The following is a 20750-nucleotide window of genomic DNA, read 5'->3' on the forward strand; positions in this document are numbered from 1 at the left end:
CCCTTAATGAAGAAAGAGCTTGGACTATGATCTTTCATACCTGCATATGCATGCTTGTCTTGAAAGCTACATGATTAATTCATTCTTGTAAGTAAATGTTGCCCTGACAGAGGCCTTGGAGAGTAAATATGTATTTCCCAAGTATCAAAAACAGAGTCCCACCTTTTTATTCACACAGAGACTGCTAAGATGAAACAGAAGGGACATTAAGATTCTTATTTCATTTATTTTGCTTAATGAGTCACTGCAGAGTGCCTGACCTACTTCTGCAGTACAACTGATGAGGAAACGTTGCTTATACAGCTGATTTACTGTGAGACATCTTGGATACATAGCCAATTAGACTTAAGAAAAGGGAATAGTTGGGTTATGTTATCCTCAAATTGTGAACTTCTCAAGCTTTTTATTCATTTCAGTAACGCTCTGAAGTAGTCTACTGACTGCATTTATTGAGTGCATCTTGTGTGTCAAGTTTTAGAGAAAACAAATTTCTGTTCAGAAAAGGTCACTTTCTAAGGCTGCTTTCTTTAATTCAGGGACATGTTCAGGTGTCTCTCTTCCACAATAATCCAATCTAAAGGTAACATTTAATGACCAGAGTCCTCAATAAGGTAGTCAAGATCATTGATCCTCTTTTTTTCTGAGCTCTTTTGCTGCAAATGCATGTTCAAACGTAAACTGCTTAAGTAAAGTTAAATATAAAGACATAAATACAAATATATAAACATAAATGTGTAAATATAAACACACAAACATGAGTTCAAATATAAACACAAACATAAGTAAACGCAACTATAAATAAACACAAACATATAACTGCACACAAAATATACTAATATACAAAATAAGTCCTGAAAATGACACATATCATTTCTTTCTACTGAGTTGCAATGAAAACACAGCACCCAAGAAAAAGGGTGCATTTAATGCAGAAACAGGCTTGTGGCTTCTTATCGTTTAAGGGATATAAAGAAGTAAATGTAATTAATCAGCTCCATGGTAGATCTGCCAGAACAGTGACTCTGCTGATTTCAGTGTGCTCAGATACATGAAGCTGAAGCTGGCAGCTCAGTATTTCCCGTTCCTCTAAAAAGGGATTTTCTTTTGTATCTCTGCTCTCCCCCACTAACTGGAGTGATCAGGAGCGAGTCACAAGCATGTGGGGGGTGTATGATTTACTTCTGCCTTTGTTAACTCCTAACACAGGAAATAACCATACAACGTCAACAGCTACCTGACAGCACACCGGCAGAGCATCATTAGACACTGTGGGATGCCTCCCTCCCGTGGACAGCTTACTCACCTGGTGCCCCCGTGTACATGATGGAAAACACATTAATAGCTATGGTAGCAGCATAAAACACTGGAAGTGCGCGGAGACCATTTGGCACAGGGTCTTCCTGCACAGAAATTGTGGAGAGAGGAAAAAAAAAGGAAATATTAGCAGGATTTTCCACCAGATTAATGTCAGCATGAACCACCATGAGGAAAAACACATGCTTTTAAGTCAGTGCCAGTTAGGTGGAGCTCTTGGGTGGACGGTAAGGAAAGGATGGTGACCTGTCTGGTTACACCCAAATCTGCATCACTGGTCCTGGCAAGCACTAGCATTCTGGCTTGACACTACTAATGGGGACCAGGAAGACAGGTTGTACTATCAGGTCAGGTGCAGACCTGCTGGGTGATCTGGGACCAGGTTTCTTTCTGGAAGTGTTTTCTTACCTATCTTGTCTCCAAGGGGAGGAGTCCCTTTCACTTGACATGACTGAAGGGTGTCCAGCAGGACAGGGCTTTGACATTTTCGGGCTTGGCTACAAGCTTCAGTGCAACGCACCCATCACAAGAACTTACTCCTAACCTCTCAGTTTCAACTGAGACAATCTAACACCTTCCTCCAGCTAACAGAGATCTCCAAAATGTTAAGTGTCTGGCCATACTGAGCAGGCAGCATACATAAAGTGAGCATCCAATGTTTAGTACACTGCTGTGCCTACTGTCCGCTGCAGTCTCGTGCCCTCGGTGCTCACAAGGAAAGGCTCAGCTGACGGCGCAGCGGAAATACACCGTGCGAGCCATGTTAAAAAGCCTTTGTGAGGAGACTGCTTTGGCCTTTTGAGTTGCTCCATGTGTTTGCAAAGAGCCTGGCAAAGCTAAGGGCTGGCGAATGCGGTTTTGTTTCTTGCTGCCACGAGCTAGTAAAGGGAGCCAAGAGATGGCTGCAGCCACCCTGCACTATGCCTTGGTCCTGAAGCATGATGCAGCACTGGCTGTATCCACAGGGCCAGCTGCTATTCACAGACACCCCCAAGAAGGGCATGAACCCCTATACCAGCCCATGGACTCACAAGCTAAAAGGCTGCTCTTTTTTTATGCACACACACAACACAAGTCACAACCAGCTTATGCCAGAGACTCTACAGATCTTACTACTTTGTGAATGGCACAGATGGCAGTCAGAAGACAATTTCCTTAGCTTGAATGCTTTCTGCCTCTTGAATGCTTAAATACATTGCTTTTATACAAGAGCTCTTGTGATTTTGATGACTAATTTCTCAAGTTATTAGGTTTTGAATGCAATAAAGGAACTTCTCCTCATCCTCTATGCAACTTGAGGAATTTTAAATTCAGAGCTGAGCCTGATCAGATTTATCATCTGCTTTTACCACTGACATTTATTTACATCGAAAATAAAGAGTGATGAATCTGAGGTTACAGGTGGTGCTGTTTATAGCAAAAGAATTAATCCCTCGTCTATTTAAGTTCCCTGTATAACTGCTAATATAGTGTCACTTATTTTAGGTCACTGTCATGCACTGCACTCCCCCATTTTAGCAAGTTGAATGGTACAAGAGAAATGGAAAGAGCAGGTAAGTGTTCTCGTTTCCAGTTCATGCTAGGTGGCAAGCAAATCCTCTTCTGCACGAAAGATATATGTACTGATGTTATTTCAGAGCTGCCACTTTTGACTGAGGTCACTAAAACCCGTCGATCCAGGGTTCTTGAGAATCTAGGAAATATGCAGATGCCCACCTTCTATTGTCTGATGTGCTAGAAAACCAAAGCTTTTAATTCTACAACTAGGAAATACTGATTTGGCTATCTCCAAAGGATGGTTGTTCTGTTTAAATAATAGAATGACCATCATGAGGCTGAGTCAACACCAACAAGTTTATACTAATACAGATGCAATCTCAATGTACCATCCTTTAATCAAACAGAATACACAGTTTTAATTATTACATAGCACCTTCTAAGCCTTAAATACTTGCCACATTACTTATGCTGAGCTTTCAGAACTGCTAAGAGCAGTACAGTTCCAATGGCTATAAAAAAAACCCCAAGCTGCAAACTTCCAACGCTGGAAATACCAGCACTCAAATGGGAATCTAGAACACAGCCTTCATACCAAGCACTCATTATAACAGTGGGATTTCTTTACCTTGTTTAAAATGAAGAATCTAATCAGCACGAAGAGGACTCCAGACATCAAGCCAGATAACAGCGGGGAAATAAACCAAGAGGCAACTGTGTAGAAGAAGAGAAAGAATAAAACAAGAAATAAACAGCATTCTTGCATAATAGTTAAGCAGTTGATGAGCCATAAATTTAAAAGTTCTTGTACAACTGGAACGAATGGTTTGTATGTTTACTTACAGCTGGTATAACTCAGTGTCCAGTGATACTCATGAAAATCAAAGTAATACTAGGCAATATTAGAAACATTGGCCAAAGCATTTCCTGATAATTTTGCAAGTTTTATCAATCAAATCCACTAGGAAAGTTTCTTTTAGTCTGATGCAAAGAGGACCAAAAAAGCCCTGTAATTTTCTAATCACCATGATCACAAATGTTGCAAGCAAGTGGAAAGCAACTGCATCTATTAGGATGCCATGCTGCTTGCCTCCATTTCCAAAATGCCATGGCAGCATCAACTCTAATGAATAACACACATACATTTTCTGCAGGCCAGATCTGCAAGTGTCCAGGACTGATTTAACTGAAGTAGGTGGTAAAACTCCCACTGATTTCAATAAAACTGGATTAGGGCAGAGCTCTGGAAATCTCATCCAGAGTGATTTACTGTTTGCAGCGTGGTTAACACTGATTCTGCTGTCATTGCAAACTCCCTTCTACTTTCAACAGAATTAAAAAAACAAGCATTGCTCCAACTTCTCTAAAACTGAGTTGTATTTCCATGTCTTCAGCATCAAACACTGTGTTTAACACAGGGTTTAGGCCATGACACTGGTTACAAGGCTTCCACACCAATAATGAAAACTCCTTCGCATCCCTGCGTGACTGTGCTGATCCTGCCAATGTGAGGCTGCAAATTAAACATGTTGTGTATGCCCAGCTTTCGCCTCCCTGAAGCTGGTGGGTGGAGAAACATGACTGTGGGCATTCACATGATGGCTAGCATTGTCGAGAGCAAGAACGGGGTGGTATGAACTGCCACAGAAAGAATTAGAAGAGGAGGAATGTCACCTTGAAGCAAGGCTCTGAGGAACAGTGTGTCCTCAGCTTACACTGGGGCACTGCAGCTTATGTTTTACCCCCTTCTCCACTGGAGACACCCAGCAGCCTTTATGAAAACAGCACCAGTGCATCCTCTGAAGGACAGGATTGGGGTAGAAAATCATTTAAGGAGGGAGTCCTATCAGCACACAGCAGATTTCAGGGAATGTTTTTTTGCAGGCAGTGCACACTATTTCACATAGCCTCACACATAAAAGGGAACAGGACTTACCAATCTTGACAAGCTGCATCCATTGGACTCCCTGCGTGCCAATTGCAACAAGAGAAAATCCAATCGTAGCACCTACGATACAATGGGTCCCCGATATCGGGAGTTTCAGGAATGATGCAATCAGCTGCCAAACAGCAGAACCTAGGAAAAAAACCCCAAGCATATGGTACAAACAACAACAGCAACAGTAACCTCATACAGAATATTCTTTGCCACATACCCACATTCTTTTACGAGCACTGCCTACACTCCACATGCACAACAGTGATCTCCTAAAGAGAGTTTTGTTCCTGTTCTGTCTCTAAAAGTAGATACTAAGACAGTTTAATAGCCGCTTTGAATGCTGCATCTTACTTATGACTTTTTATTACTAACAGCTCTTTGCACTGCACAACAGTCCTGCTTTTTTTATTTTTGAAGGCTTTCAGTATTTGCAGCCTGTCAGATTAAATACACAAACTGCTCTTAGTCTGCATCAAGCTTAAAAAACTCATTCTTGAGGGCTGGACCTGAAAGCCTCCAAGTGAGGAGGCATCCACCATTTCACTAATGAATTATGCATGCTCCTGAACTCAGATGCTACCAGAGAAAGGCTCAGATTTGGGGTCTAGGAGTTCTTCTGCCTCTTTTCAGGAAAAGTGAACTGAGGAGGGAATAAGGACTCTCACTGCCTTCATTTGCAGCTCATTGTGGCACTGGAGAAACTCAGAACGGCAGAAAAGGCTTATCTTAGTCATGGGGTAACCAAAGATACCCTTGGCATAAGGAAATAAGATCCCCTAACTAAGGGATGATGGCTGGCAGTCTGTACAGTAAATGCGATGTCTGGTGTCCCAACAGTCATCCCAAGGAATGATCTTTGCCAAGAGTGCAGGGGAAAAAAGAAAAAACTCCAAGCACCAGAGGGGATGCCTTGAATTTGTTTTCAGTCCCAACTTTTGGTAGTTAGATGAGACCACAGCTAGCCACCAAACCCTTGAGCACATAGCTCCATGCTCTGATTCATTTCCACATTGCAAAGACTTAGGTTCCCTGTTCCTCTTGCAGTGGCACTAACCTCAGGACACCAAAACCATTTTGGCAGTGACACAAGCTCTCTGTGGATCTCGCCTAATCTCAGAGGATTCATAAAAAGAACTCTTCTTCACCTTAAGACTTCATGGCCTTAAGACCACATCTTCTCGTGTAAAGAGACCCCAACAGCAACAGTCAAAGTGCCATGAGAGATCCTGTGTTTTCTGGCTCATGCCACCTATCTAAACAGATCTGCAGCAGAAAAAGGTGGTAAAGCAAGGTCACTGAACATATGCTGTTACTCAAAATCTCAGTCTCCATCTTCAGCTCCAACAAGAGAGAATGGTTTGAAGGTCTTGAAATGGAGACATCTGCAAACGGTAATTTGCTGGCATCACACGTGGCCACGTTTGGAAGTCAACCAGTTTGTGAAACTGATCTCTCCTGGAGTACTACCCCAAAACAACTGGTACTGCTACTGCTATTGGAGATTCTAGATCAAACAAGGACACCTGCTCTTTAAGTTTTTGGCTTCTCTTCCCCTGTACTAAAATAAAAATAAATACACTTTTAAACCTTTGACATGAACTTAGAGACCAGCAAGTGGAAGTGAGGTAACAGAAAAAACAGATGGTAACATCTGTGAAGAGTCAAATAAACAGATCAGCCAGTCACAGATACGTAATTACAAAATAGCCTGAAAAATAAGGAAAATACAACCGAGCAGCTGCGCTGCAAATGTGTAGTGAGGGCTGGGTTGTTGTTTTGGGGGAGAGGAGAATAGAGGGACAGTAACACTATCTCTTATTTAATCAACTTCACCTTGAAAACAAACAGGAAAGCAACAGGGAAAGTGATGGAGGACTGATGGATAGTCTGAGAAGGACAATGTATGGTCTAAAGAAGTTAAAGGAAGCACAATAAGGAACAGAAATAAACTGAGATCAAGTCAGAGTGGGACTTTCCTCTGGGGCTTGAAATGCCTTAACTACCTACACCAAAGTTTTAACTCCTCTGCAACTTGAAACGTACGTTCCCAATTTTTATCTTTGCAAAACTAACCTGGGAAGGGGTCACTAGACCTGTAACAAAGTCCCAAATTCAGACTCTTCATGCTTGCTGATGCCATGGCCACACACCCTCTCCTCCCAATTGCTATCCCTAAAGGAAGACGGTTAGCTGCGGACTGCCCTGACCAAGAGTTGCCAACTCCAGCTTTCAGCTCAGGGTGCATGTCACACTGCCCTGATGCTGAAGGCACTGCATCCACTCTTACAGATACGGTGCTGAGTGCCAGGTAAGAGCCCCAGTTGAGTACCACACCACCTGCAAGACTGGGATGGTGCTTTGCTAATCCCAGCTGCAATCTCCTCTCTGTTGGTGGCACCTCCTTGGCTGCACCAGCTGCTGACTTCAGCTCCCACCAGGACCACTAGAACAACACTTGGGCACTTCCTGACAATAAGCTGACAATCAGTTAATGTGAGGGAAGTACTACAATTCACTCCCAAGAGTGACAGTCCCTAGCTTCCCAACTGCCTAGCAAACAACATTTTAATACACTGTGAGTTATTAAGAAATGTTATATTTTAACGTTCTAATCCCATCGCTCCGTGCTTCCTTCTCTCTTAGGAAAAAAGGTTGCCCTGAAAATCACCATCTGCTGTTTGCTGCAAGCATCAAAGGATCTTCCACTAACATCTGGAAAGAGCATACAGAGACTTTTTGGTCTCTCCCAGACTGTTGACTCATTTGAGCCTGATTAAAATTCAGAAGCTAAATCCATTTGCAAAAACATGCTCGTAAGGCATGAGAGAATGGGGCGGGTTGGTGGGGTGAGGGGGGGAAATGCAGAGCAAAAACAGAAAGATGAAAAGAAAACAATCAGGAAGTCCCAGAGAAAATGCAGGAAAACCAGCATGATCCATGCAAAAAAAAGCTGGAGATGGATTTGAGGGGAGAAAAGTTGAAATCTGCAGTTTGTAACTTGTGACTAATTCTGAGATTTAAAATGTGGAATTTCTTCTTAATGCCCTTACTGGAAGAAGGGAATGCAACTGGTCATGAAGTTCACACAGGCTTATGTAAATACGCATACAAATAAGTTGTTTTCTTTGAGCTTCTGGCCAGTTGCCTCCGCAGGGGGCATCTGAAACTTCAGACTTTGACCCGTCAGGATCAGGATGCCAGAAATAGATACAGAAAAAGAAAAGGACCCTTCCTTAAGTAGGGACCGTCAACATCAAGAATGTGAAGGTCAGAAGGTGCAGATCACTTACATTTCAGATGGTGTAAGCTGCTCCTGGGTACATGTCCATGGGAAATGATGGAGCTACCTCAGGAAGCAGAGAGCTAAATGAAGTGGAGGGGTACTAAGAAACCACCCTAGAACTCAAGGTAAAGACCAGAAATCTGCAGCTGACCTTGCAACACATTGGGAAAGAAGAACTGATAGGGAGTGCCCAAGAGCATTTGATGTGGTTTAGGTTGGCAACCTCACAGAGGGACCACTTGGGGAAGTGGTTGTGGTCCCAGCAGGGATTTCTTGATAACCGTCCCCTCTTTCCCTTGGGCCAAAGGAAAGGTGGCCAACCTTCAGGAGGCTCAGGAGCAGCGAAAGCCCAAGGGAACCACCTCCTTACCCTCAAGCACACAAAGCCACCTCAGACAAGTCCAGAAGCTGGTCCTCAATGTCCATCTTGATCCATCAAAATAATAAAAAAGCAAAACTTTTCCACTTCCCTAAATAAATGGGAAATTAACCACATGCAGTAGACCTCTGCACAGATTCACCTATCTCAGTGCAGGTCCTCCCTGAAAACTGGGGGAGGTTAGAAGAGGGAGGTGAAATAATATTTAAGTTAGATTTAAGGATGTTTAAGGAAGAAAACCTTTGAGTTTTCAAATAGAGGAAGCTGCGATACTCATATAAATCGCATTGCCCTGTTGTGGGATGCCACAGATCTCCCAGGCTGAAGAACTGGTGGTGGGACAGGCAGGCTGGCCCCTTGCCTGGGCTGCCTCTCCTACAGTGAAAGGATTTCCTTCCTGCTGTCTCCTGCCCTTTAAAAGCAGGTTTGCTATTGATCCTTGAGGGAGCTCTTCAAAAGCTCACAAAGCCTCTTGCATATAAACAAAGAGTAAATACCGTGGCTTAATGTTACTTACCTCAGAATATGCTATTTGTTTTAAAGGGAGATTAACTTAACTGCAAATAAAAGCACCTCAGAGCAGACTTTAAGGTACGCTGAACTGCTGTTGGTTTGAGCCAGAAAAACTAAAAAGACTTTAAATGTGACCATCTATCCTTACTGATCCTTTAGCTTTGCCAGCAGCAAGGGTGAAGCGTATGATGAATTGCAATCACTCAGCTGGACAATCAGTTTAAGGAAACATGTTCGGATTTTATGTAATTTAAAAAAAAAAAAACTATTTAGGCAATTCCTGCTTGTCCTTACTCATTGCAAACTGCTGTTTGTGTAGGATCTTCTATATGGTCACAAAAGTTATGATTACATATTTTCCATTTACTATCATAAAAATCTCCAAATTATCTTTTCCATCACCCTAGGAATATATATATGTGACCCATTATGTTAAACATTTTTTCTTCTATTTGTTAAATTGCTGAACCATTGAAAAATCTAAATTATTAGGAGCATTTAAAAAACACAGGAGACTACAAAAGGAGTACAGGCCCTTGCACACACACAAAACCAGACGTGCAAGTCCAGAGGATGGGAAGACTTAATTAACAATATTGACAACGAACAAACAGGATGACAAACACACAGTGAATATTACTTGTAATTGGAAAGTATTACTTACCAACCATTGCACTCACTTCTCCTGCCATCAGCCGTGGGACGGTGTTGTTGTACAGGTTAACATCTATGATACCTTTCCGAATTGTTTCTCCTACTTTTGCTCCCAGTAACACTGAACCAGTGGTTTCAAAAACCGAAGCCAAAATGCAAGCCTGGCGTAAAGTAACAACACCAGAGCCCACAGCCGTTCCAAAAGAATTGGCAACATCATTTGCACCAACCGAAAAGGCTAAAATAAAAGCAATGATAAACCCTACAATGACCATCCACAGGTACTCATCCATCGCCATTTTTCCCCAAACTGTAGATTAGCTTCCCCTTTGCAAATAGTTAATAGTCAAGGCTGGAGGGCACCGACACGGATTTGGAAAGCAGATTTCTCGTAAACAATGAGTTCTCTCTGGAAAGTGCTGGGTAGTGTTAGAATGTGAAGAAACTGCTAACTGCTGATTTTCAAACTACTATAAATACTGTTCATTTGGCTGCCGTCGGTCAGCAGTGAAACACATTCCATATTTTGCTCCCAAACTGGTACAACTGCGATGTTCTGTCCTGCAACAGAAGAAAAAAAATAAAAAAAAAGAAGAAAGAAAATAAAAGAAAATTAAAAAAAGAAATGAAAGAAAGAAAGAAAAGAGGGAATTCTCAGCAGAGCCTGTAACAGTCTGTGTTTTCAGAAGTAAACAGATGAATTAAACCCCCTAATGGGGTCCTACCTCAGCATGTGACTGTTCTAATCATAAAGCAACTCAGAAGAGGTTAAAATTAGGTCACCTCCAAGGCAATATGTTTTTTGCAATATCACCGAGCTAGGAAATCTTTTGAGCAATTTAAAAGGATTTAGAAAGTTTGGGCATTTTGTTTGAGTTTACCTAACAGTGCGATAAACCCTCTTCCTAGAAGGAGGATTCTTCTTGGCTCTTTGCACACAGTGAGTATAAGATATGTAGAACATATAGACCATACCATACAGCCTGATTCCCAGTTGATGTCTATCATCTAGCTTCACCATCCTCAGCAGACCTCTCAACATTTTATCAACTGCAGCCAGGGATGCCCTTCTTTGAAGAATGACTTAATCTATATGTCTGTCTAGGGAATGCTACTGAAAATACTCTGAAGGGCATTAATATTCATCTATTGCTGTTACCACATCCCGTGCAGTAAGAATACAATTTTCTTACAGCTTCTCAGTCACTGGGACAGCACAATAATCACAATATTCCCATACATTCCTACAGATTTAGAGAAGTTTAAGTAAAAAGTTGAGCTCTCTGGTAACTAATTATAGGAAAGAGAAATTGCTGATAGTTATTATATTCAACCCACTGTTATAGACATAGTATTTCTTTTAATAGTTTCAGTTTTGTGATTGCCTTTTGAATTACATTTAGCTATTAATTAGTCTAATCTGAAAAAGGACTGAGCTCTTTCACACCAAAAAAACAGACAGAAAGGGACTTCAAAAATAAACCCGTTAATATCCAAAGGACTGCAAAGCAGAGTATAGGGCCCACACTGATATCAAGATGGTCAAAAGCTAGAAGGAAATTTCCTCGAACCACGTGCCTCTTCTGAGGCCTGCTTCTCTTCTGCTAGCAACTGCCATGGAGATGTTCCATGCAACCCTTTTTCCCATCCATGATGGCTGGCTACAGAAAAGTGGCATTCTGGAGGTGGCAAGGGGTTAAACGAACATTTAGCAGCAAGCATCCATCAGCCAACTCCACACCTATTAAGAAGCATTTCAAGAGATCAGGGGATATCAGACAAAAAGCCCTGAGCCCATCTCCTCCTCTAAGTTTTTCCACAGTAACTTCAGTCTCATACAAAATACCCACACCAACAGTTTCAAGAGACCATGCTTAATTTCTTTCGATGACCCCAGTGCAATGTACGTCCTGCGGTAGCAAGAAGGAAGGGTCTCTGAAACCTCTGACATAATGGCAATATTCACATATTCCCAAGATGCTGAATCATTAAGAACAACCAACAGGAAAATAACATACCTACACATCAGTGTTTCCAAGAAAACCCTTAAGTTGATGTCAAGGATTGATGCTTTCTCTAAATACACATATTCATCAGAAAAGAGGTCCCTCTCTCTTTCTCCAGGCTCCAAACTGGCTGAACAACTGTTGCTCCAGTCTTTTCCAGACATGAAGCAGACATCAATCCTTGAATGCCTTACACTGTAAAATAACATCTTAGAAGGTCTTAACTACTAAAAACATTTGTATAAGGATTTTTATACTATGAGATAACATGAGAAAACGAAGCACCAATGCATTTTTTACTTTTGAAGACTTGTTGCTTTTTTATAATTCATGAGCACTCAGCCCGTTGACTGCAGAAGGTTTTGACAGAGAAGTCTAACAATATTTGGAAGAAACAATTAAAATTAGCACTTGTTTGCCTGCAAAGGAATACAAAATTCATTCACTAAAAACTTCTATTATATATATGAGATTTTTGCTAGGACATGAAGTGCTGGACCATGGTTCTTTCTTGATCCTGGAGATTAATGATTAAATTCTTCATCCTGCATGGATTTACACAGTACCTTTGCCAAGTTAGCCGTGGTGCCCCAGTTTCCTCTCCTGAAAATGGGCAAAGCTGACTGAGATCTATGCATGCATCCACAGACACTGTGATTTCCTTCAGACCCGCAAGATGAAAGCACAGCCTTATTCCCAATGGAGATCTGTCTTCTCCACTTATCAACCAACCTACCAATTTACTGTGGTGACCCAATTATCTGGGATAAGGAAGAGCAGGGGGATTGTGACATTTCTCCACTGCAACAGAGTTCATGGGACAACATTTGCCAAATCTGGCTCCTCTGGCCACAGCGAGTTCCTGCAGCTTCCAAAATAAACCACTAAGTCACAAGGTTGCCTTTATTAGCTTCCCTGGGAGGGGGAGGAGAACTCCAGATGATCCCAAAGAAATTAAGACTTCAAGTGTCAAGTACGTATGCTCCTAAACCTCCTCATGAAGTCTCCCAAAGTCTGTTGATGGGGCTCTTGGCAAAGGGCTTCAGAGAGGCAGCCACATAATCTCCCTTCCTGTGAAATGGGGTATATGACCTCGTGAGAAGAGGATGTCTTAAGTAAGAAGTCACCCCTCCTGTCATTTTATGCAAGGTGACAGTTCGAAATAGAGCTTCCTCCAAAACTTGGGAGGCTCAACGTGACCTCTACCGCATTTGCACAAGTGACAGAGCATAGTGATGGCCAAACCTTGTCTTTAACTAGATGTAAACCAAAAGGAAAAGAGGAAAGGCAGTAAACACACATTTAAAAGTTAACATGCAGGCACCATTTGAATGGCCAGGTGTTACTATATCCAACCTTGAATAACTGTAAGAGGTGTTCACTGTTTCAGGACAAAAACAGAAAGGAGAAAGGAAAGAAAAAAGGGGGCACATCTCTGGTGAGAAAGTTTTCAGAAATGCAAAATATCCTGCAAAGTAGGCCAGTGACTAAATACAGACTAAAGCTCGTAGCATGCTTCTTTCTAGAGCCCAAAATATATCTGGCATGCTCAGACATGCTGAGCTATGCCCCTCGTCACCTAATCTAACCCAAGAGCCTGTGGTATTTCATGTTACTGGGACGAAAAAGAAACTGGAAAAAGCCACTGTATAGTAGGGAATAGCAGATCTACTTTCTGCATGACAGCTGGAAGTCACTAGCCTGTTTCTCTCCTGTGCCCATTTATATTTCATCAGCATGCCTCTATGCATGCCAAATGCCATTCAGCTTGACCTGGCAGATACTAGGAAATCCTCCCATTTACCTGCGGGATCCATACCGCCTCTCCAAGGCTTCCACAGTCGGGTGCGCTATGCTAGTGCAGCAGACTCTGGGTGGAAAAGTTAATTTTCCTATTTAGGCTTTGGATAACTCTTCCTGGACCAGCCCAGCCTGCACTGCAGTGGCCATGCTGCAAACTCACCCTTTGGCATTAGCAGGGCAGAGGAACTGCGTTAGCACCAGGGAGCTTCAGCAGGACCTAAAGCTGAAGCATTCTTCTCTGGTGGCTGTTAGAGCAAAGGGAGATGCGTAGAGATGAAATTTCAAGTTGTAAGAAGCTAATTCTATGTCAAAGCAAGATTTTTAGCTAATACAGTTCTCTTATGATCGGTAGTTAGTGTATTATACTTGGGAGGTCTGAGTTGAAGCTTCTAACTGCTTAAGTGGACTTAGAAACTTACAGAACTTGCACTTCAGTGAGAAAAATCTGATTTTTGGAAATGCTAAGCACGTCCCTCTGCCCTGCTGGCAGATGACCCAGACACCCCCCTTGGATTTTATTTTGTTGCTAGCTTCACAACTTGTTATAACTCTGTCAACAGAAAGTGCTATTGCTTCCCTAAGGGAAAAATGAAAACAGAACATAGGTAAGGAAGGACCTTGATTCATGCAGTTAGACAAGTGAATCCTCAGGAAAATGTCAGGGTCTCCTGGTAACCACGAGATCATTTTAGGAAATGTTTATATACGGACATTTACTAAGACAGCTCTTCTGGAAACTACTCACAATAGAGTTCTAAGCCTAGGTGAAAAATAACGTGAAATTTGAAAAATTAGGATGTCAGTTGTTACTTTTTTTTGCCAAACAAATCGATGCTAAAGAGAAGGCAGAACCATCTAACAGAGACAAATGTAACAGCTCGGATGAAGTTCAGAGTCTAGGGAAGCAGAGTGCATTACCTACCAGCAATCCAACTGTTTGACAGAAAGGAAACAAACAGAGACCCCATAAATGTCCTTTAAATTTCTCTTTGCAGAAAATAAGGGAAGAACCTACTGCACTCCTGGAACATTGAAAGGGATATAAATGATCCCATATGCAGCTCACGCCATAGGTAAATCATGCTGCTCATGCCATATGTGAATCATGCTGTATGTATGCAGATCTGCTCTCAGAAGTTGCCCTATGCTGCAGTTGAAAACTTTCTCCTACTCCGGACAGGACAGAGATTCCACAAGTCCCAGTTTTAACTGGTTGGTTGTTGCCCAAGTATGAGCAAAACTCAAAAGACAGCAGCTAGTGTAGCATTTCTCAAGGTAACTCTTACAACTCCTACACTCTGTGTTATGACAAGACAGACAGGGGAGGACAATTTCTTTTCCCCTGCAGTGCTGAAAACAGCAGACATTGCATGATGGACAGTGGCACTGAATTCGTAATGACAGGCAGGTTCACTTCCAGTTACCAGTGGCTGAAAAGCCTGTCTAAAATGCTTACCAGACAGCAGCTTCTAGCAGGTTTTTCCATCCCTTTCTAATTTCTGTATATTGTTCTTTATATAAAACCGATATGTCAGGCTTCCTACCTGTGTATGTAAACTCATGCCAGATCTGGCATTCCAGTCTATTGGTGCATAGAAACCAAGCCTGATTTATAACCAAAGCTACTAATACCGTTCACATCAATAATCCTTATCATTTCCAATTCATGCTTGGGCCACAAGGATCACAAATTATCTGCTTTAAAACAGTAATACTACACTCATATGAAAGGGGGTATTAATTCAAGTGGTTCAAGACCAAGAACATGCCTATATGGCTTTAAATTACATGCACAAGACTTGTCACAAGGCCAAGCACGATGCAAGTTTAGTGCTCCAGTACAGAAAAAGCACCCTTGACTTACTTAAAAAAACTGATTGCCACATCTGCAGCAGCAGGTTTTGTATCAATCAGTTCCTATTTTAACAATGTGTTTAAGCATACTTCATGCCACTACTTGATATGGAAACAAGTCTGAAGTTGGTAGCTTTCCAAGGACTCCCATCCAGCTTAACATTGCAGAGAGGGACTGTCACCGCCAGCTCCCAAAAGTTCCAGAGGATGCTTCTTTTTCTTAGTCCCTATCAACCTCTGTTCTCACCACTGAAAGGTCAAAAATGTGCATAAAATATTTAGCATAAGATTCTGTTGCTGAAAACATTCACTAAAACCACAGAGAGCAGTCCTGTTTAAACAGCAGTTCTACAAACAAGTAAGATAGGTAAAGTATCAACAGGTCCTTCTGCATTTGCTGATAATTTTCTCTAACTAGAAGACAATTTGATCCTTCGATGACTGAACAAAGTCTTTTTAACAAGCAAGTGTTTTTTATGATTCACCACTACAGATTTTTAAGACCCATTCAGAGAAAACAAGTGTTCATGGTTATGGAAAACATGTTTTATAAAACAAAGCCATTCAGAGAAATCTTTAAAACTCACCCAGTATTTAAAAGTTGTTTCAAAAGAAAAAGGAGCTAAGTTCTTCCAGCGACTTGCTCTCCCAATTGTAAATACAGGCTGAAGTCTAAAATAGACATCCTATCATTCAGCACACTCACACTGAACATGCAAACTTCCAGAGGGTAGAAAGAGGGCTATAACTTACACCAGGCAGTCCGGGGATAGAATTCACTCCGGCACAGGAGAGCACACAAGACAACACTGAGAAGCATCAGTGTGAGTCCAGAGCCTTATTCAGTAGGTGAAAATCTGCCTCCTCTTAAGCAAAGAATTCTGCTGGGGGTGGGCACTGATAAAACACAACACTGCGTCACGACTGCACTAGGGAGACAAACCAATCCAATGAAGCTCACATTAAAAGCCACAAAACGTTCCTTTTTTTTCCAATCCCCCCTCAAGCATAGGCATAAATGAGGAAGGAAATCTCATTTTTGATTGCTGGCTGGGCAATTTGGTGAGACCAGGTAATCTCTGAGGAGCCCCAGGTCTTGTTGGCAAGCACGCTTAACTCAAGTGCCTGTGATGGTAGGGTATGTACATCCAATTCAGGAAAGATGTTGCATGCTTGTTACTTTATCCACGTCAGTAGAGGTCTCACAGGCTACACAGACTGCAGAAAGTTAAAGATGTGTTAAAGAGTTTTGACTGGATCGATGCCTAAGCAAGCAACTTCACTTTCAACAGTTCAACCTAAATTACCCAATCCAAATTCCTTCAACCACTTTCCTTTAAGTGGGAAACATTTCTGCATGTATGTCAAGGCAAAAATAATGTTTGCCTAAAAGCACCCGGCTTAGCTTTGTATAAAGTATTTGCTTTAATACTATATAACGCAGTTAAGCCATTTTATTCAGCAAAAAGTAATGTAAATCAAAATCGTCACTAGTTTAGAAATCCAACAGACACCAATTTATTTGAGCACATTTCTGTTTTTTAATAAAAGATGCTTTAAATTTAACTGTTAGGTTTTACTCCACTCTCAGTCACTGAAAGCCATGGAATCGTAATTCCAACATGAACTTAAATTGGTAAATTTTCTGCATCCTGAACATTTGAGAAAAACCAAATAATTGATTTACATTTGTAAACACAGACTTGGAAACAGAATTCTTACCTCATCTATTTTTTCAAGTTTGAATAAAAGATATTTCTTAACAAGGATGCAAAAGTTTTCTAAATTGGTTAAATTCAGCTGCAGATTATACTGAGGGATAATGCAGTAAATATGAAAAGTGGTTTACATTTCTTAAGAAAACTCACATGGATCAGTAAGCCTACATCATCTTCTAAAAAGAATTAAGGCAAAACTCCAGCTAAAATTCTTCAATGCAGAAATGACATTAGAAATCCCCAATAAAAATAAGAATTATAAGTATTAGGCCATGATTCTTTATAAGAAATGCTGACTCTTCATTTAAGGTAAATTCCCACCTACTATTAAGCTTACAGTATAGGTAACATCATGAAAAGCTGCATCTCTTCAGACTGGTTGCAAAGTCTTTTATTTCTGTAATAGCTGGTAAACAGGCTTTCTAAAAAAAGCCTTTTCACTAGAAAAGTGAACACTGGTTTTCCCTTATGTACAAAAGTAAGGTATTTTAACAAAAATAATAGTAATCTTTTCCTGCAGATCTAAACATAACTTAATACTTTTTCTTTTGTTCACGAGTAGTGTCAATCAATTCAAGAGAGATCTATCATCTTTGTAAACATGAAGTCAGACTGTATTTATAGGTCTGGATTCCAAGATTTTGAGGAAGTGAATAAACACAGAAACTTTCTTGGAGCACTCAATTTAACTTTATAGAGAAAAAAAAAGAACACAAAATATTATTTCATGTTCTCTTTATAGCTGACAAGTTGTTGATGTCTGCCTTGGAAAAGCTCAAACCCAAGATGCCCAAGTAAGCACTAAACGCACCCTAGTTCTCCTTAAAGGACCATTCACTAAGGCCTAGAGTAATCACCACCAGCATGCAGATGCAGGTAAAAAGACTGCTGAAAGGACATGTTATTTGGGAGGGATCTACACAGATTTCAAAAGCCAGAAGCTGCAGGCTCGACCAGTGGGAATCATCTCGGACCCAGGAGAACAACAAACTGGAATCATTTGAGTGCCGCTTCCCACGAGCCAGTATGACCACAGCGGTGGTTTCTTGTTGACCTAAGCTTCAGAGCTCAGTCTACACGCAAAGAAAAGGATATAATAAACAGCACAGAGAAAAGGAAATATCTTCAAAGTTTTTGTTCTGCTAAATCAGCATTGTGGACTTCAGGCATGGGAAAATTCAAGCCAAGATAGGTTTACCATTAAAAAGTTACAATTTGGGATACCACTAAAGAAGCAGGCAAAGGAAAATTTATACAACCACAAAATAAATTACGAGGATCGGCTTTTGGCAACAGCAGCATCAGTTTGGTTCCCATCAAATCAAATATGTGTAGAAATTATAAATACTACATATTAAAACGTCCATCAGATAGCCTAATTTCTTTAAAATTGAAATTTATTCTGGTAAATCCACAACTGAGAGATCCCTGCTTGATTCGACAAACCCATGCTAAGAAAATTTATATTCTGGTTTAAATAATGTAATACAACATGCCAATTTCAATAACTAATTTTAAACCCCCTTCAGTTTGCATTTCCGCATCAGCTATTTTCTGAAAGATAGCCAGGTTCTCATTTACCAGTAACCACTAAAACAATGTTAATTTGCAACTTAATGTAACTTTTATATCAAATATTAGTGGCCTTTTTTGCCATTCAGATGGGAAGGCGACATATTTCAGTGATCGTGCTTATTCTAAAATACATACATTTTTAGCAGAAAATAATGGGGAGTGATTCTAATTTTCTAACATAAAACCCTGTCAGAATTGGAACCCAAATACCTGTAAACTGCATTTGGTCAGAAACAGAAATAGAATAAAATACATCAGAAAGCTGAAGGGTGTTGTTCTGGTTACATTGTACCAACTTAAATAAGGTTTCTGACCAGCAACAGGAGCTTTCAGGCTTTCACATACCTGCTAGCACTCTAAAATTTGGAGCCATAAGCAGCTGGAACCAGGGAGGTTTTGTTTCCCTTATCAGTATTTGTGCCCCTGACCCTGCCTGGGAACCCTTATTTCCCTTCAATCTACAAAGAAAGTAAATAAAATTAATGAATCAAAACAGTGGCAGATGACTGTACAGGTATAACATAGCATCTCAAAGAAATACAGCTCTTGTAATACCTCTCTTTCTAGTTTTGAAGGCCCTCATGACATCTGCACCATGGGGGACATGAAGCAGGGCACCACACACCCATCATTACCTGGAAATCAGCCCTTGGGTCCTTGAGGCTAAGGGAGATTTAACAGAGCTCTATCAAACACAGCACCATTTCTGGGTGTTTCAGTAACTCCAATGCACCTAAGGAACACCAACAAAACTGAGTATCTGCTCTGCAGATAGCAGACAGCTACAAACACAGTTCAAGCTGGAAAAAGCCATCTCCAACCAACAAAAGCACATCTGCTTTTGCATATTGGGTAGCAAGATCCAACACATTCTGTTATCTACCAGGATAAATCTCCAAGTTGAGAGACATGCTTCTATGTTTCACCGCAAGAAAAAGCATCTCAGGGACTCTTTGGAAAGCCTTAATGTGGTAAACATGAAAATTAAAAAGTCACTTGGCATTCAGGGATGGAGCAACTCCTGTGCTCTGAGGAAGCAAACCATTTGGGTGAGCTTTCTTGATGGCTCTGAACTCTGTCACACTGTCATCCAAACTTTTGTCCAGCAAGTCCCCACACGCTCGAAGATGATGTCCCACCCCAGCTCAAAGATTTCCACTCCCAATGGTCGAGGCGAGTTGGCTGTGCTTTCAGAGGCATGCAAGGAGAGCTGCCATGTTACAGAGCGTGACTCTGCTCGAGATCACACTTGTCTATCAAGTGAGTGAGCTCTGGGAAAATGAAAAGGAGGAACCCACAACTGGAATTGCCAGAGGCCAAGGCTGGCACAGAAGATGACACAGGCTGTGGGTGTTGTGTGGCCTGGGAGAGCCAGCCTGGCTCCAACCCCTGCCACAGCACAAGCCTAAGGCCAAGCCGAGCCAAGAGGAGTTCAAAGGCAGGAAACCCATTCTGAAGGCACAAGGTTTTGACCAGTCCTGAATCAAGCACTAATCCAGTTAATGCCGGGAACTGGACTCGTATTGCCAGGTACTCAGGCTGATTCACCAGAGACTGGGCATACTATGTCCATACTAAGCCCAAGGGAACGGGTGAACAGCTGAAGTGAGACTCACTGATTTTAATCCATCACTTCCCCTCCCCAGACACGTATCTGAACAAAGCAATCAGCATGGGCAAAGTATTTGAAAGAGGCCTGGCTCCTGCTGACAACCCAAGAAGCATTATACTGAAGGACCTACACAGACTTTACACAGAACATAAAAACTGCCCATTAAATACTCCTGTGGCGATCCAAAAATACACATTTTGCAAATTCAGAGGCTTATGCAAAGATCCCCTTGATAACAAGCCAGAGTGTGCTTGCCAAAAATCAACAATGTAAATTTTCCAGATAAAGGAAATGTGACACCTCAAGCCCCAGATTGCCTGCCGTTTCCATTCTGGTTTGGGTTTCAGAGAATAACCATGGTGGAGCCTTCTCCTCTTGAGCCAGAAAAAATGACTGGGGCTCGCTCCCCTGAGTCCAGCAATTCTCTCCCTTCAAAGGGTGCCGGAGTGTGTGAGTAGCTACCAACATGCCAAACCACACTGGCTGGGTCTCACTGACGGACTCCAAAATTAGTGTGGCCAGCAGGACAGAACACCAAGCACTGAAGTGAGCTAGCTGAGTGCCAAAAGGAGGAAAGGGCCAGGGGTATAACCAAAGAGAGAA

General features: G+C 41.5%; 1 protein-coding gene across 7 annotated transcripts in view; it reads right to left on the bottom strand.

Moving 5' to 3' along the window:
- The window catches only part of SLC20A2 (solute carrier family 20 member 2), a 57943-nt gene that overhangs the window by 22300 nt on the left and 14893 nt on the right, over nucleotides 1-20750 (bottom strand). For 4 of the 7 annotated variants that reach the window (XR_009725716.1, XM_061355227.1, XM_061355226.1 and 1 more), the window contains exons 2-5: nucleotides 9590-10140; nucleotides 4748-4888; nucleotides 3440-3525; nucleotides 1304-1400 (exon numbers count right to left, since the gene is read on the bottom strand). Coding sequence is in view for 6 of the 7 variants with exons in the window: in XM_061355227.1 (XP_061211211.1) it covers nucleotides 1304-1400; nucleotides 3440-3525; nucleotides 4748-4888; nucleotides 9590-9878 (613 nt within the window). In the remaining variant the exon portion in view is untranslated. Of the gene's footprint in view, nucleotides 1-1303; nucleotides 1401-3439; nucleotides 3526-4747; nucleotides 4889-9589; nucleotides 10141-12151; nucleotides 12432-15829; nucleotides 15921-15995; nucleotides 16245-20750 lie in introns of those variants that run through there. The other 3 variants (XM_061355223.1, XM_061355224.1, XM_061355225.1) reach the window with 3 other exon arrangements.

Source organism: Neopsephotus bourkii, unplaced genomic scaffold (assembly GCF_033783945.1).
Source record: "Neopsephotus bourkii isolate Nb327-2 ecotype Australia unplaced genomic scaffold, CSIRO-AGI_Nbou_v1 NB_787, whole genome shotgun sequence".
NCBI classification, from domain to species: Eukaryota; Metazoa; Chordata; class Aves; order Psittaciformes; family Psittacidae; genus Neopsephotus; species Neopsephotus bourkii.